Source organism: Camponotus floridanus, unplaced genomic scaffold, assembly GCF_003227725.1.
Source record: "Camponotus floridanus strain SB8 unplaced genomic scaffold, Cflo_v7.5 scaffold2, whole genome shotgun sequence".
In the NCBI taxonomy this organism is placed as follows: domain Eukaryota; kingdom Metazoa; phylum Arthropoda; class Insecta; order Hymenoptera; family Formicidae; genus Camponotus; species Camponotus floridanus.
In genome coordinates this window covers 2,971,650-2,989,904 of record NW_020229325.1, presented here as the reverse complement: position 1 = coordinate 2,989,904, position 18,255 = coordinate 2,971,650, and the positions used below count along the sequence as shown (strand labels likewise).

The following is an 18,255-nucleotide window of genomic DNA, read 5'->3' as shown; positions in this document are numbered from 1 at the left end:
CAATTCGTCATTTTTTGATCACGTGATGTTTTTTGACGCTAAAAATGAGCGAGCATCAAGTGAAAACCTACCCTAAATATATGTGGACAATTTCTTCACTTCTGTAAATTTCACTTTTTCTAAAAAAAATAATCTCCTAATTATTTTTACTTTATAAACGTATTTTGATGCATGCGGAAATTGTTAGAATGCTATTTTCAGTTTCTTTCGGATAAGTTCGATTTGGTTATACTTGTTGGCGACAATGTTCGGGGCCAAAATTTCCTTCCCCCCTCCCCCTCATCACTTCTTATCGCAACCCCCTCCCTCTTTATTAGAATCGGCTCCGTTTATGTATTTTACATGTCAGTGCACAAAGAAAAGAATATGAAAACAAACATTAAGAAATCTAAACGAATATTTACTGAATAACTTTCTCGTGCGTTGAAAACACTTTAAATTAAAAAAGAAAGAAAAAAAGTTATATGAAAACATACACGTGTGATACATTATAGAAAATTGAAGAATATAAAGAAGAATCTCCACTTCAAGAATCAAGAGAGTGCTATGAATATTAGACTCAAACTGAGTATTATTTGTATTTTATGTTCTTTTTTTTTCTAATATTGATCATTAGTTGAATTTAAAATGCTACATTCAAAAAATCGAATTTAAATGAATGTAGCATTAATAAGAATGTCTTCTTTGTAAGTTGTAATAAAAATATTAAAATGGAAGATTCTACAAAATCTGAGGATACTGAATTTGGCAATGCAGCTCCTGCATGTCCTCAAGTAAATCAAACTTATTCAGATACAAAATTCTTAGTAGATAATAAAAATACACAGATTCGCATTGTCCGAGGTAATAAAAAGCTTAAGATTGATAATAGTGATATTAACAATATTGAGAAAAAAGGTATGTATAGATAATACAAATGTCAATTATCAGTATATAACATTAAAGTTACTGAATGATAAAATCTCTTCCTTTCTTTCAACATAGATGTAAAAGATGACGAAGCAACAGAGGCTAAAGTAAGGTCCCTTAAACGTTCATGCGAACTATGGTCTATGGAGGATAAAAACACTTTTTTTAAAGCACTCAATGAATATGGCAAAGATTTTGATGCTCTACAAAGCTACTTTTTAAATCAAGGCAAAAAGCGTGGTCTCTCAGATACCATGATAAAGAATAAGGAGCAAATTCGACATTTTTATTACAGAACATGGTTAAAAATATCAAAGCATCTTAAGTTCTCAGAAGGTTATTAAAATATTCATAATATATGTTAAATAATTCGTGATATAATTTTATATATAATTTTTATATATATATATTATTTCTCATACATAGATGTTAAGAAGACTTCTCAAGAATTATATGGATTGATAAATTATGGTGAATTAAGGAGGAAATTACCTCGTATTCATGAGAAGATTCACTTAAGACTGAATGAATTGATATATTGGGGTTCCACTCAAGTCAGACTTAGAGGGAAAACTATGAGAATTAAAACACCTATATGCAGAGCACTTAGAAAATTAAACCAGTTAGAAGGTATATTAAACATTTTTAATATATTTGAAAAATAATTCATATATCATATTATAACTAATAATATAAGATTGTTAAAAATATATTTACATTTCTATATTTATTTTTATATTTATTTTTTTATATTATTTGTAAGAAGCATTAACAAATCTTTCTGATTAAAATAATAATTTAATAATTAATATTGAGCTCTTTATAATAACCCTATTTTTTATGCTAGATTGGCAGGAAGAGATTAAATTACCATCTAGAATAACGATCGAATTGCGACCGCGTAATAACATGGCATGGTGGCAAGTACAAGCAGCATCGATGAATCCAAGAGTACGCACACTACTTCCGATACAAAGACGCCTTTCAAGTTTATTGATATTTTTGCAGCAACGATGGCGACTTGCCAAATATACTACAGTATCCTTATTCAATTATGATATATTTTATATTTATATTTATATATAATTATTATTTATTTTGTAATATACATCTTGTGTATTTTTTACTAATGCATTCATATACATGTATAGGAATCCTTAAACATATTATTTAATAGTGTTCCACTATAGAAAATCTCGTTGCTAATGATGTTAAAGATATTCGTTTATTACGAATTGCTCCATTAGAAGGATGTAAAATTGCTTTACCAATGGTCAATCTTGGAGAGTATCTCACTAGTAATAGTGTCAGTTTTAATTCATATGAAAAACGTCTCGGTCTCAAGAGCTCGAGAGTAGATTTGTTAGGGTCTGTTCAATATTTAAAAGGAGTAGGAAAAAAGGGAATTAAACGATATAAATCGGATAAAAAACTCTTAAATCGCACTGATGAAAATTGTACACTGCCAGATAACAGTAGCGATATGGACCTATTAGAAACAGGAAGCAGTATAGCTGAAAAACCAACAATTATAAACAATACAGAAAAACCATCGGCAGAATCTCATTCAGAATCTAACAAATTTCCTGGTAGGGAAACTATCGAAAGAATTAGAAAAGGTTGGAATATTGAAGAAGCAAATACAATCACTGTGGGTGATCTCTTCTTAATGGTACGTAACATTTTATATTTATTATTATATATTGAAAATTTAATTTTATCAACTATCAATAATAATAAAATTTGCATGTACAGTTATATTATTTTTAGAAATATGTTCTCTAATTTTTTAACAGTTTGGTCGTGAATCAAAAGTCACTCTGGAATATTGGTGGGATTGGCTACCTAATGAGCAATATACAACTGATTCATCGAGTATCATACGTGATGATAGTTTATGTTCAGTTTTGCAAAAATTATTATCACTGGCGAAACATAATTATGGTACAAACAAAGTAAGATATAATAATTATTTTATTAATTTTACAGTCTATAAAATATATAAAGAGTTACTTTCAGGGAATATTAATACAGCAATTTTTAATTATTATTTTTAATTATTAAATACCTTTTAGGTGTATGATAATACAACAGGAAGTAATGAAACAGTGATCTCGTCTCGAGTACCGTCTATTAAGGAATCTACATTTAGACGACCTCTTATCCCGCAAACGTATAATAAGATTGGCACAGCTGATGCATTTAAAACGCAACTTGATGTAAGTTATATTAAATTCAGTAGTATAATTGCAAAAGTTATGTATGCGCACGCGTGAATTATCCTACATTAAATGTTTAGAATCTTACATAGAGTTGAAAAGAATAATTAATTTTTAAACAAATATTTACAGAAATTTAAGACACGCTTTAGTAAACGTGGTAGAACAGTAAGACAAAAGAGTCTTGTTATACAAAGGGTACTACCCATTGTATCTGCGCCAAATATGCCATCAGAAAGTTTAACAACTGATGCAAGTAAAATCGGTGGATCTTCTTTGTGTCAAACTCAAACCGATAAAATAGTAGCGGTAAATGCAACCGAAGCTCAAGATAAAAGCTTTTTAGATACTCTAGAAGCCACTACAGATGCGAAGAATTCCAATTCAATTATTACTAGCGCAACTCAAATTCTTAAAGAGGGTGAACATCAATGGTTAAATAGTGAGGTAATCTATAAAAATCGCAATATATAAACAATATATTTTTTGTGCGAATAATTAGCGTCATGGAAATGATTGAATGAATTGCAGGTTGCAGATTTTTCATTGAGCAGCTTTTTAGGACAACTTGAATCGCCTATGAAAGGATCACAAAGAAGTCAAGCAGGTGAACAGATCATGGAAGACATTCGTCCTTCCTCTGATGTAAATATAAATATGTATAAAATTATGTTAAATTAGTTTAATATTTTATCTTGTTTTATATATTTTATTATAATTTGTTGTTTTATAATAATATTTCAGGTTGTATCACATATGCAATGTCTTATGGGAGAAAATAGTGTAGACTACATGGCAAAGTTTGCAAACTTGGCTTCACAGATAGCTTCTGATGAAAATAAGAAATAGATAATTTAAGAGAATTTTCTACATTAGAGTAAATATTCCGTTCTTGTTTTTTGTATGATTCCAATACTATAAAGTAAGAGTGTATTTATTTGGTTTTTGCACAGATATAATACTGGGATATGATACTACTGGTGATTACAATCTTAAAACCAAACTACCAAACTATTATATAGCATATTAGTATGTTGTAAATAGCTATTTGTAAGTTTTCTACAGTATTGTAAATATATAAGACAATAGGTAAATGATAATATAGCGACCGCTATTTCGCTGTTATTATATCATGTTAGTTCCTTTTTCTTAGAAGAAACCGCCGATTCTGGTGATAAGAATTATCAATAGAAATTGTGACACAATAGTGAGCTATTCTAGATATCTATTATATAGCAATTCGTTTGTATTAATTATGTATTCGTATGTATTAATTAATATTCCTTGATTTCAATTATAATTGTGTGAAAACAATTATGATAACGTGATGAATATAAAACGAAATAATGACTGATAATGAATCATCAAAGTGTAACATGTACTAAATATTATGCAATTCGGTAATAACGATTATGCGTATCTTATTTTATTATTGTTTATATAAAAATATTTTTGTACACTTTTCTTATTTCTATATTTGCATTATTCAACGAGCACTGATAATGAGCTAAATATCTCGTCACAAGGATGTCCACGTTCTTAGAAGCGAAGCCCCAGGCCTTTCCCCTGGCGAGTTATGAAATATACTTTAAAATGATTCATAATGCTTACGTCTGCGCGTGACCACCAACATCTATTTAGAATTCGTACCAGCTACAGACGTAATTATCCATCATAGACATGATTCCCTCTCTCCTCTTCTGTTTCTTCCTCTCAAATGATTTTTTTGTAAACTGATTAATTATTTAAATTGTTGGATTTTTCCGATTTAATCATAATTTATAATTGATAAAATTTTTATTTCAATTAAATATATTAAAGATTTCTTATTATGGATAATTACATTATATATATTACATATATAATCTTGCTAAATTGATTTATAATAAGTACAATAAGGGATTTGTAAGAATAGATGTAGACTTTTTAACATTGCAAGAAACGTATAAAATTATTGTGAAATATTCGTTACATCGTAATGTTATAAATGATTGCAGAAAATAGGTGTAAAAATGGCTATATGATTTTATTGCATACTTTTACATTACATATTTCTGTAAAAATAATTTTTTGTAAATTATGAAACGCGCACACGTTTTACTGTAAAAATCATAAATCAATAATGCGACGAAAAAAAAAATATGACGAAGGAAGATTGCGGCTATACCGACGTATACATATCTACGGTGTGCATCATGAGATACTATAAATAAATCCAGACATAGGCGTCTTACCGCAAAACACAAGTATGTGATTATAATATCAATTTTTACTTTCGAAACTGTTTTTTCAACGCAATATGATAAAAATATTGAAAAATTTTTTAAATTTAAAAAGCAAAAAAACCAATTAATAAGCTCCCTAATTGACAGTGTACGTTTATTAATTAAATTATAATATTATACGAACTCTCCTTTCGAAATCCCTGGATTTGGAATCCTATCCTAGTGTGGAAAAAAACGTAATATAAAACATCGAAAACTACTGTTAATTAAAATTATAAAATTACGGAGATCTCAAATCCGGGAATCGAAACCTCTGGGATTAATATGATATTATAATTTAATTAATAAACGCATACGTATGTCAAGTGCGGTAGTTCATTAATTGGAATCTTTACTTTTCAAGTTTTTTAAATTTTTTGCTCTTATAAGCAAAAAGTATTTACTTTATTTCGAAAAGATTGAAATATTTTAATTAATCGATTAATAATCGCCGAATAAGTTGTCACAAAAAATTACTCAAAATTATTATTTGTCAATTTATGGACAAATTTAATTTGAAGTAACTTCGAAAAAAAAAATATTAATGAAGAATATTAATGATATGAAATTATTATATATTAATTTATAATTATTTTATCATTATTAATATTAATAAATAAAATTATATCAATTATTGAAAAGTTATATCTCATTAATTGACTTTTTTGCTTTCAAGTTTCTCAGATCTTTTGTAAACAAAATTAATTTAAAGATATTGAAATTTTTCAATTAAATCAAAAATTAATTCATTAACAAAAATCTGTTCAAAATTATTATTTGTTAATCTATCGCTTAGTTTAAAGTAACTTTTATTTCGAAATGAAAATAAACATAATACTAATAAAGATGAGATAGTGAAGTTGCTAGTTATCGAAAAATCAATGTTCAAAATTTTTTCCGATAATATATTAAAGTAATGTGGTTTATTTAAAATATAGATCGACGCCAATGAATTGTAACAATTGTTGCATCAGCTATCGCGGTTCGACGCGCGAACGGTGGTGATTGGCCGCGGCTGCTGAGCGGGAAATCCCTGTTGAAACCTGCTCTGCACCGCGATTGTCTCACGCTGCATTCTTATCTTTTCCAATGCATAGACCTCGTATACTTAGTCGCTCGAGAGATGTTCGACGATGTACATTTGATGTTGCTCGCGCGAAACGTCACGTCATCTCGTCGATCTTAATCTTGTAATTTCCTTCTCCAAAAGGAACAGAATGAATTATCGCATTTGATATCAAATTTATAATTTTCGTATTTGATATATTTTTTGTAAATACGGATTTTATCATTGCCACATATATAAATGTAACGAGTGCGATTAATGTGTGTTACATTTTTTCCCGGTCTTTTAGGACGCATTGTTATATGTTAAAATCCAGGTGAAAGTGCCGATATCATTAAATAAAAATGGATTCATTTAATAATTACGGCAGGAATGATCTGAATGAGGTAAATGAAACTTTGACGCAACTGACAGATGTTAATATATGTATGTGTTGATATATGTTTGTGAGATTGTTCGGTCTCTTTTATCGTGATTTTTTTTCGACATTTCTCGAAATTTTCGAATTTTTGTTCAAATTAAATTTTAAACTCAATTTAATATTATTTAATATAAATTTAATATAAATTATTTACAATTTAATATAAATTTATTAGACACTCTTATCGTTCATTTGCAAAATTAACTATAATAAATTGTACAAGATAGATATTTGTATAACATTAAAAATCAAATTAAAGCGATTACAATTTTAGCAAATGTTTTGCTTCTTTATTGAGTTTTATCGTTAATTAAACTTCGAGTTTCGCATCTTTTTTTCACACTCTGTATTTTATTTGCGAATATTTTCGTTAACTAAAATTAAGAGTAAATTAAGAAATTCTCAATAATTATCGATGTATTTTTTATTACGAAATATGAGTCGAAAGTTGGCAAAAAAATAGATCTGTTCTCTCTCTCTCTCTCTCCCTCTTTCTCTCCTTTATCTCTCTTTCATTTTAAGTTACATAGAATTTATAAATTTCGAGTAAACTTCTTTTTTTGATTTTTAATTTTTGATAAATTTTAAATAACAGACAAAGAATAAGAGGAGTTTTTTCATTATCGCTTTCTAATTCTTATCATATAGCACAGAATATTGCAGCAATATTATTAATATTGTTGTTATTATTAATATTGCAGCAACATTGCAATATTGCCGCAATATTATTGCAATGTTCTGTGCTGTGTGGGAAATAAATGAAGAAAGCGATATCTTATTTACTCCAATGTTTCTATATGGAATACTAATCATTTTCAAGTTATTCCATACAAAAAAAAACACATAATGAATATTACACATATTTTTATAAAGCATTTCTTGAGATTTGTAAAGTTTACACAAATTTTTATTCACATGGTAACATTATTTACATTGTTACAATAACCATTATATATCTGTTTTGTTCTTTGATTTATAAGAATATATATAAAAATTATAATTTTTAGTTATGAATTTTTCATAAGTTGCAAAGAAATTGTGCGAAAATTTAATTAACTTATATCACAAAGAATATAGTATTCATTTTTTATGTGATTCATGACATAAAAAATTCCCGAAATTTATATTATTTATATTTTATTAATAAATATATTATATTTATTATTAATAACTATAATAATATTATGTATAGTATATTATTTATAAATATATTATTTATGTTATTTATAACCAAGATGTCTAGCAGTCAAGGAAAAATCAGGGATTTTAATAATTTATCTGAATTTTTTCACATTTTTTTCTCATTAGTTTGACATTTTTTTTGTAAAACAAGTGTAGACTAATTTTCTGTTTTTGCTGAAAATCGGTTTATTTATGAGCGTGTTCGATAATTTATATTTTCAGTTTATCAATAAATAAAAATCGTATTTTTTTTTATATTTGGTAATACCTTATTTAAGTTTTATTTGTTTCTCGATAAAAATAATTCAAAGACTTTTGATTCAACTCATTTAATTGACTCTTAATATAGCGATATATGCAAATTATGCATTTTGAAAAAAGTAATACTGAAAAATCAATTAGGGAAAAATTATTCTTGGTTCTGGAAAATCTTTAAAAGTCAGGGAATTTTTTTCTGATTCTGCTAGACGCCCTAATAACTTAATTTAGATTATTTATATTTAATAAATATATTTAATATTTAATAATTTGTATTGCAAAATTATCTAAGAATTTGTCATCAGTTATATATATTATATATAAATATTATGTATAAATATTATGTATAAAAATTGCTTTTGAGTTATAATTTTCTTCCATTTCTCTCTTATCCGATATATAATATTCCTGAAATTTGATTGCAGATGTATTGCGGATATATGAATTTAAACGAAGATGAGAACAATCATCTACTCCTGGACATGGATTCTTTGGTTCCTAGGCGAAGTAATTTCTTAGCGAACCGCGGTTGTGAACCAATTAAGAAGAAATGTTTCCTCGGTAATGCACATAATTTTTTATTTTAATTTTTTATTTTAATTAATAAATTATCTTATCGCTAGTCAATTAATCAAAAGATTATTGGAAATAATGTAATCGACCAAAACTAGTCAGAATTTTTGTTTATTAATTACGACGTTTCGACCATATGATTGTAGTTTTTCAAGTATATAAGATCAAAAGATAGATATAAATCATCATAGTATTGTAAACTGCACACACATATGATCAAAACGTCATAATTAATAAACAAAAATTCTGGCTAGTTTTGGTCGATTATATTATTTCCAATGATCCTTTTTTATTTTAATTAAATAATTAGAAAAGGTGTTAATCTTGAGATTTGTTCGAATATTCGTTACGCGTTTTCCTAACTTCGCTACAAAACCCGAAAAAATTTCGTAACAAACAACGTAAAATCGTATTATTGTAAAAAGTAATAATACTAACATATTTTTTATTTTTCCTTATTCGCACGAGCGTCTACGACGGCTTTTTCGCGACGATTTCTTATTACGGGTCTGCAATTACCAATGCAATGATAGTTGTTGGAGGGGATTTCCAGGGACTGTTTAACATTGACGTATTGCATCAATTTATGGAAAATCCGCATTTAACTTTAGCATTTAATCGTTCGATCTCTAAAACAACGCACGCGACAACGATGTTCAGATATACAGATTTCAGATATACAGATGTAATTTTAAAAATACCTAATCGAATAGGTGACGAGGAATGCAAGGAGATCGATGGTACTGGATGGTCAGATAAACCCATCAAAAACTGGTGTCAAGAAGAAACAATAAATTGGCTTATGTCAGCTGCATCATATATAGGTCAACCATACAGTTCTATCCAACATAGTCTTGCTGTGTCAGGGAAGGAACTCGTGACTTTTGGTCGACAAGATTTCATCAATTACGATCCGATATACGGGGACCGATTGTACGATCTTCTTCATTCACAACGCGTATCGAATCTGCGTACGTACGTGAATATGCTTCTAAGAATATGCTTATATATAAATTTCAAAGAACTATGAATTTCATTAAACGATAGTTTCTTTGATGAATTTATATTTTAATAATTATGCTTCATGATTGAAAACTTCGGAGTAAAGTCTATTTAAATAATATTTATACATCTAGTAGATACAATAACGCGAAAAACAAATATCGAATAATATATAAATTGAATAATATGATAAACTTAAAATATGAATTTGTTTAATAGTGCCATCATACGATACTATTCAACCGCAGGATGAGTACGCATCAGTTATTCCAAACAACATATCTGGTAAATTATTTAAAAAAATTCCGATTGTACCAATTTATATTTATGCGATTTTCACACTGTTCCTTTGAAACACTTTTTGCCTTTTTTCAGATGCAGAATCGGATAATAGCGTCGAAGTCACAACGAAAAGACTGCCTGGCAGACCGAGGGTATTAAAGACCAAAAAGAATCGTAAGTGTTGGAAAATATTTTTCGATATAATTCGAAAATGCATGTGTATTATATGGATTTAATTACATTTTTACATAGCTGCCAGTCAAGGAAAATTATGGGAATTTATTAGAGATTTACTACGTAATAGAGAAACGTGTCCTAGTTTAATCTGTTGGGAGGATTACTCACAAGCGAAATTTCGCTTTGTAAAAAGCGACGAGGTAGCAAAACGATGGGGTTCACGAAAAGGAAATACAAAAATGACTTATGAAAAACTTAGTAGAGCTATGAGGTAATGGGATAATTTCGTGTGCATGGATATGTGCTAAAATTTAATTTAACAAGTTTTAATTATTCGAGCGGTTATTCTTATAGATACTATTACAAAAGCAAGATATTCCTACCGGTGCTCGGTCGAAGATTGGTATATCAATTTGGCCCAAATGCAAAAGGTTGGCAAACGGATAATCCGAATTTCCGAAATTGAAACGATATTGTTAAGAAAAAATGAATAATAGGATGAAATGTGCGAAAATAATAAAATAAGCCGTGATATTTTTTTGAAAATGTTAAATATAATCGCATTAAACACTTTACTAATCAAAAGACCTATTAATAGACTTCGTACTAGAATGTGCCAGTCAGTAATATGTTAATGTTTTATATATTTTTTAAAGTGTCACATTTTTTATAGTGCCACAAGTATAGTTATATTTTTTCACACTAGAGAAACATAATATAAATAAAATAAATTTCGTAATAATCAAAAAAGAGGAATGAAGTCTGAAGGAAAAGATATTTCGTTTTCCTTCCTTGCTTCAATATTTCTTGTCATATTCTTATGTTTTTAATTATCAAAACTATCACATGCTAATTGTGATTGCAACAAGCTTAAGAATGTATATAAAGAATACTATTTAAGAAAAAACGGATAATTTCAAAATAAACACGAAGAAACAAACCTTTTATAAAAATAAAATATTCTTTGTTATATCATAAATATTCACATTTGTATATATTTACTATTTATGTACATATATACATATATATATATATATATATATATATATATATATATATATATATAAAGAAGACATGATTATTCTTATTTTATTTTATTCTTATTTTATTATAAGAAGACATGATTATTCTTATTTTGTTATTGTCATGTAATAAATTTTCAGATATATGTAGTTTAACAAAAATAAGTTCATAATTCATTTATAATAATTTAAAATTTACATTAAGCGCTATACTTCTATAAAAATAAAATATTTTTCTTCAAAAAGAACATTTTTATTTTCGTCTCTTTTTTGTTGTCAATGAAAAATTTGACGTTATTTTTCTCTTCCGAAGCTACAAAAAAAAATATTTATCAAAATATACATTTCTTTCTATGTGGAAGCAATCATCAGATAATCAAGTATATATGATAGCATCTAAAAAAGATTTAATATAATTAAGTTACCTTAGCTTGTGAGTCCTGATCTTCTTCTCTAGTTTTATTGTCCTTTTCAGTTGTATTATTTAAGTTAACATACTGGAAGACAAAATTTCTTGCATTTATTGCATGAGAAACAGAGTCACTTTGTTTTGCTAATGATGCTATCTTTGCTAACGACTCTTCTCCTCGAGTTAAGAGCGAACGTTTTTTTATAACATTCTGTAAAATATATAATAACCATATGTAAAAACAACATATAAAAAAATTTGTTATCAAGACATAAAATATAGCATATATAATATTAATTAAAAATCTTATCTTAATTTATAATTAATAATCTTACATATATTGTCTGGGATTTCTTTCCAGTATTTGGTCCATTCAGTAGATCTGTTATATTTCGCGGCATAATTGGTTCCATGTTTTCAGATGAATCTACTTGGTTATGAGAAACATTTAGTTCTTGAGATTCATCATTCTTAATCTTCTTAAGTGCTTCCAATCCAAATTTAAAAATTTGACTATTGCATAACTCATCTTCAATTTCATTATTTGAACATTTCTGTAAATATATAAGACATATTTATATAAATATATATATTTTCCATTTGATCGTTTTATATATATATATATATATATATATATATATATATATATATATAAAACGATATATGTAATATGTATGTATATTTACCATTCTTTCTTCAAGAAACTTGTCTCTTTCTTGCCTGAGTTTACTCCATTTTGCCTCGTCTTCATCTTCTTGTACATCTATCCAGCCATCGATATCGTCAGTTGCTCGTGACATTTCAGTATTACTTCCTAATTTATCTGATATAATAATGATTATATTAATATTATTATAAATAATAAAATATTAAATATCAACTTTTGGAAATTTGAATTTTATAGAATATTTTTATAGAACAAAGTTTTTTCTAACAATCATCGTGTTATATAAAAACAAAATTGCAATAATTATTTTTTATTCTATCTAAATAGAAAATTTTAATAATTATCTATTAAATAGAAAATCAATTATATATTCTTATACCTATATTTCTCCACTTGAATTTGCGCTCGCGACCCATTCCACTGGTGTGCAAATCTCCATCCTCAAACAATAATTCTTGAAGCAATTTAACTTCTCTTTTATCTTCATCTAGCATCTGTTTCATATATGTTTTCTCCAATTGGTTTCTCATTTTACGTTCGTCTATATGTTCGTTATCAGCTTCTTCGTATTCATACTTATCCAAGTCCTTTTCGTCCTCATCAGCGGAATCCCAATCACTTTCACTCAATTCGGCCTCTTCTTCCAAAAAGTCAGCTGCAACTTGTTTTATATTGCTTTCTTTTTTCGATACAACTTCGTTTTCTTCGGAATCGTAATCTATATATTGCTCTTCTGTCTCTTCGTCCACATCATTCTCTTCATCGGACGGTTGAACACTTTCTTCCTCCGAATCAGATAAATGCAATCTTTTCACCGAATGTTTTCTGGGTTTCAAAAACGTGTCCATTTCCAATTCATCATCATCGTCTGAAGAAACAATCTTCATTTTTAATCCCGAAGTCACTTCACCAACCTGTTTCATGTTTTTCACGTGATTTACAGAATTATTAGAATCCTCATCTAATATCAGTTCTACATCTTGAGAGTTTTCATCTTCTACTTCGAGACTTTCTAACTGGTTAGTATTGATCAGTTTCGTGTTGGAATTTTCGGAACATAATCGCGATTTATTATTAGTGGCTTGTGAGAATAAATCTAAATCAGCTTGTTGCGTGGACTCAAATTTACCCGAACACAATCGCATAAGATATTCATCATCAATAGTTTCTTTAATATCGTCAAATAATTTTTTCTTTAAAATATTTTTATTTCTACTGTTATATGCACATTCAGAAGACTCGTCGCTTTGCGTATTTTCCATAAAAACGGATTTCTGATCTCTATCAATGAGATATTGTTTATTTTCTATATCTTTCTTATCTAAAGAAGTATTTAATACACTTAATTGTGTTATAGGAGAAACAAAGTCGAGTATACTTGTCTTCATCGAAGGTGTCTTATTTATTTGGTTTCTAGTAGTAACTTCTTGTTGATTAACAGGCATATTGTTTTTGTTTTTCACACCGTTATCTTCGTACTGTGTCTCAGACGTATTGACATCTATCGAAACGTATTTTAAATGATTATTATCATTTTTCGGATAGGTCGAATTTGCAATGTTTAAATCATCTTGAAACTCTTCTATAAATTGCTTCGTTTTTCCATCTTTTTTATTCTGGACAATACTAAAGTTATCACAAACATTAACATTATCATCATCTTTAGAATCAGATTCACTTTTATTCTCTATATTTGTGTCTGAATCTATCACATTTTCTTCCTCTTCTTCTTCCTGATTAGTCTCTATCTCGCTTTCACTATCATCCATATATTCTTCTCTACATTTAAAATTTGAAGATTGTTTGTTACACTTTGCTTGGGCCATATCATTCTTGCTATATGTCTCCTCCATATCTGTACTTGAATCTTCATTATCTGTAACTTCAGCTTCGTCGTCTGCAAACAAACATTTACTCCTTTTTTTGTCCTTTATACAAATATCATTCTCCTCGGGTTCGCTTTCTTCACTATCACTTGATTCAAGATTATGAATTTTCTCCTGTTCATATGAATTATAATCACTCTCTTCCTCCTCATCCCATTCTTCTTTTTCTTTTTCTTCCTTTTCTCGTAATTCTATTTCTTTGTGCTTCCATTCTTCATTACGTTTTATAGTCATTTGTAATTTTAAATCTTCTTTTAAACGCATAAACTTGGCTCCAGGTTTATTCAATTCAGAATTATCAGTATTAGTGGATAATTTATACGGAAGTAATTCCTTAATTGAAAGAGAATCGTTTGGAGTATTTTGCAAGTGTATTACAGTTTCCTGAGATTTATCATTAACTTGCTTTTTTACATTAATAACATGTTTACAGAAAAATCTATCTAATAAAGTATTTACACCTTTTTCATATGATTTTGCATTATTTGTCAAATCAATAATCATACCTGGTGATCCTTTTAATGTAACTGTAGAATTTGGTACCAATTTTGGTAATTTTTTTTTATTATTTAAAGTCTCATCTACAAACTTTGAAAATGGCAAACCAAGTGCATGACTATCAGAGTCTTTAAATTCTTCTGCTAAAGAATTATTTTTAGTTTTTGACAGAATGTCATTAATTAAAATAGTAGATGATGATACGTCTATTTTATCAGACTTATCCTTTTCTTCATCGTTTTCATCTTGTATTGTAATAAAATTATCAGAATTTATAGATGTAACAATATTATCTGTCACACAACTATTCCTTTGAATAGTTTCAACTATATCTTTATTATTTATATTACTATTTTCTGATACTTTTATTTTTTCTACAGTCAAATTTTTATCTCCATCTATATTAATTGCTTCAGACTCACATTGATGTACTTGTGGTATTTCTGATATGTGATTTTCTTTCATATTAATTTCTGATTTCGTCTTATCACATTTTTCCTTTTCTAAGGAAGCAATAATATTTTCAACTATTTTTTCAACTTCTGTCTCTTGTTTACTGAGACTTATATTAGAATTATTTGTTCTACTTTCAAAACATGTATCAAATAATTTTCTTGATACACCTAATTTTTTAAGGTCTTGCTTATCTATTTGTTGTGATGATATATTAGATCCATCATCATGATTATTGTTATTCTCATTTAAGAGAGATGACTCTCTATTTTGATAATCTACTTTGTTAAAGTCTTTTTCAGATACTATAGTATCAAGATGTGTGGAATCTTGTATAACCTTTTCTTTATTATGTATAACTTGGTTGCTCGTATCAGTTTCTTTAAAATTTTGTATACATGTGTCATTGACATCTATCAATGGTATTTTTTTATATGTAGTGGAAGATTCTACTCTGTCTTTGGCAGCAAAAGATATAGATTGTTGTGTATCATCTTCTGAATCTGAAGATTTGTAAAAGAGTTCTGCTTCTTTTTCTTTTTCTGCAACGACTCGGCTGTTTAAAATTATATTCAAATATTATTTTGTATTTGAAATCCTATTTTGTAAAATTTATATAAATATAATGTGTGTATGTATATTATATATATAGGATGACAATTAGATAATGTAATAATTGGGCTATTTTTTGGAAAAAATAAATAGAATTGAAAAAATTAAGCTATTTTGAAACAAAAAAATCTCAATTTTATTCGATTTATTTATTAGCATACATGCATAATGCAAAAATTATTTAAAGCAATTTGATAATTAAATTGTTTTATATAAGTATAAATTTTATACTTAAAAAAAGAACAGTATAAGTTGTAAGAACTGTTTTCAATTTTTTCATCATATATCATTATAATCAAATTTTAAATATCTATTAATTTATACTCCGAATTAATTAAAAAATATCGTTTTGCTAAATTCTTCTAATTCCACAATATATAATTTGTAAAAAATCTTTTTTTACAAATTTTTTATCGCAATTTAATAATTATTGATGCTTCAACATCTTTATTAAAAAAGAAAAAAAGTTGCGAAAAATTTCTGAAGATATGTCGTCTTTTAGAACATCCTGTATATATGAAAGCTTACCTTACTATTACAGATGACATTTTTAATTTTGCAGCTGTTGAAGGTGCTTTTGGAAGAGATGTTAATATTTTTTTTCTATTCAAGAATTCCTGTAATGTTCGCTGTTTTGGTCTATGATATGGCAGAGAAATTCCTGTTTCTCTCAATAAACGTTGGGTTTCACTGTGTATCTGACGCATTGCCTCATTTTTAGAAGCTCTGATAGAACCCTATTTTATACAAAATCAAAAATTTTAATCATTAATTTAAAAGATCTTGTTTCATATTGAATATTATAATATAGCTTATTAGAATTTTCGATTTAACTTAGATTAAAGAATAAAAATATGTAAACCTTTCTTTTTTTAACATATTCTTTTTTCGTATTTTTACTCTCAGATATATCAAATTTTTCATTTGGAATAACATAATTTTGTGTTTCTTCTTTCTCTTCATCAGATTCAGAATCTATCAAAGATTGATAGCTATTAGTCTATAAAACAATAAAAACAATATAATTTCAAATAATTTATGACATTGCTTTTTAAATGAAATTATAATAAGATAATAATAAAAGATTTATATATATATTCGTGCTTACAGTACTATTTATTGTCTTATCCATAGTGTGAGACCACCGCCATGTTTTGGCGCTAGCGTACTCCGTCGCCATGTTATGGCGCGAGTGCGCTACGTTATGTGACGTAGCGCAATGTGATTCGTTGCGGCGCTGCGCGCGAGGTTGACGATCACGACCGGCAATTGAGAATCACGGCCGGCAGTTGTTTTTGAGAGTGGCATCCGATTGACCACGTCGCCAATTGGCCAATTCAAAATAGGACTTTCTGATTGGTTAATCGTTGCTGGTTACCCTAGGCACAGGTCGATATAATTGGCTGTGGTCAATCGCAACGTGGTCAAACTAGAGCACTAAATATACAGGTATTCTATACTCCGCCATTTTTAATCCATTCCCCCTCCTTGTTTCTCGTGTCACTCGCCTCGTCGCTAAGCTGAGATTATAGTAGATAGGTTAGTGAGATTATGAATGGGTGGGGGGATGGATTAAAAATGGCGGAGTATAGAATACTCATATATTTAGTGCCTTAGTCAAACGGGACGCTCCCGTTTTTGACGTCCGGCAGTTGTTCACGTCGCGAAGACGGGGGGTTGATTCCGACCCTGTACGCAGTAACACGCACGTTCCCTTCGTGCGGTGTTCAAAATTCAAAATTTCTTTTTAATAAAAAAATATTATATAGTATTAATTATAGTATTATTATAGTATTATAGTAATATATATTATAGTATTATAATATTATAGTAATAGTATTATAGTATTATAGTAATAGTATTATAGTATTAATTATAGTATTAAATATTAGTAGTAAAAAAATATCAAGTTAAAAAAGATTATAAATGTAAAAAAAAATAGTATTCATACACATTTCCTTAGGCATGCAAGTATGTTGAATTTATGAAACTTATGAATTTATGAAATTTTTGAATTTATGTACTTTTATCTCTTTTATCGTTTATATTATATTTGGTATCATACGTGATTTATTATCTGATTCTTCTTCTTCTTCAGTTGAATCACAATATATTTAGTAGACTTCTATCAGTAACCCTGATTGTTTGTCTTCGTACCTATGGTGCTTTCCATTTACGACACAAGTCGACACAAGCGTCATTCTATCTTTTTTCAATGAATAACAATAAACAAAGATAGAATGACACTTGTGTCGACTTGTGTCGCTAAATGGAAAGCACCCTATGATAACTCATATGTACTCATATGTAGTGAATCTAATGAACGAATCACGTGTAATTGCCGCCAATTTACAG

General features: G+C 27.9%; 3 protein-coding genes across 5 annotated transcripts; 2 read left to right on the top strand and 1 right to left on the bottom strand.

The window, feature by feature from the left end:
* The first annotated feature begins 74 nt into the window (after positions 1-74).
* On the top strand, positions 75-4,833 carry LOC105253609 (protein cramped). 2 transcript variants are annotated; one of them, XM_011261733.3, is made up of 11 exons: positions 75-897; positions 985-1,245; positions 1,336-1,539; positions 1,757-1,947; positions 2,087-2,581; positions 2,706-2,864; positions 2,985-3,128; positions 3,261-3,575; positions 3,660-3,773; positions 3,873-4,005; positions 4,082-4,833. In XM_011261733.3, exons 1-10 carry the CDS (start codon positions 711-713, stop codon positions 3,975-3,977), a joined length of 2,175 nt encoding a protein of 724 aa, XP_011260035.1. In that variant the 5' UTR covers positions 75-710; the 3' UTR covers positions 3,978-4,005; positions 4,082-4,833. The 2 variants fall into 2 exon arrangements, with proteins under 2 accessions (XP_011260035.1, XP_011260034.1); XM_011261732.3 differs by having other exon boundaries at positions 3,873-4,833.
* Positions 4,834-6,484: 1,651 nt separating this feature from the next.
* LOC105253608 (ETS-related transcription factor Elf-5) lies at positions 6,485-11,035 on the top strand. Of its 2 annotated transcripts, XM_011261731.3 has the most exons (8): positions 6,486-6,582; positions 6,748-6,844; positions 8,745-8,880; positions 9,606-9,863; positions 10,114-10,179; positions 10,270-10,350; positions 10,429-10,624; positions 10,708-11,035. In XM_011261731.3, the coding sequence occupies exons 2-8, from the start codon at positions 6,803-6,805 to the stop codon at positions 10,817-10,819; spliced, it is 891 nt and encodes a 296-aa protein (XP_011260033.1). In that variant the 5' UTR covers positions 6,486-6,582; positions 6,748-6,802; the 3' UTR covers positions 10,820-11,035. The 2 variants fall into 2 exon arrangements, with proteins under 2 accessions (XP_011260032.1, XP_011260033.1); XM_011261730.3 differs by having other exon boundaries at positions 6,485-6,844.
* A 593-nt stretch (positions 11,036-11,628) lies between these two features.
* On the bottom strand, positions 11,629-17,222 carry LOC105253607 (claspin). The gene is made up of 8 exons (XM_011261727.3): positions 17,009-17,222; positions 16,763-16,900; positions 16,429-16,637; positions 12,831-15,844; positions 12,471-12,607; positions 12,120-12,338; positions 11,801-11,995; positions 11,629-11,688 (listed from the first exon to the last, which is right to left on the bottom strand). The coding sequence occupies exons 1-8, from the start codon at positions 17,078-17,080 to the stop codon at positions 11,629-11,631; spliced, it is 4,044 nt and encodes a 1,347-aa protein (XP_011260029.2). The 5' UTR covers positions 17,081-17,222.
* Between the last annotated feature and the right edge of the window lie 1,033 nt (positions 17,223-18,255).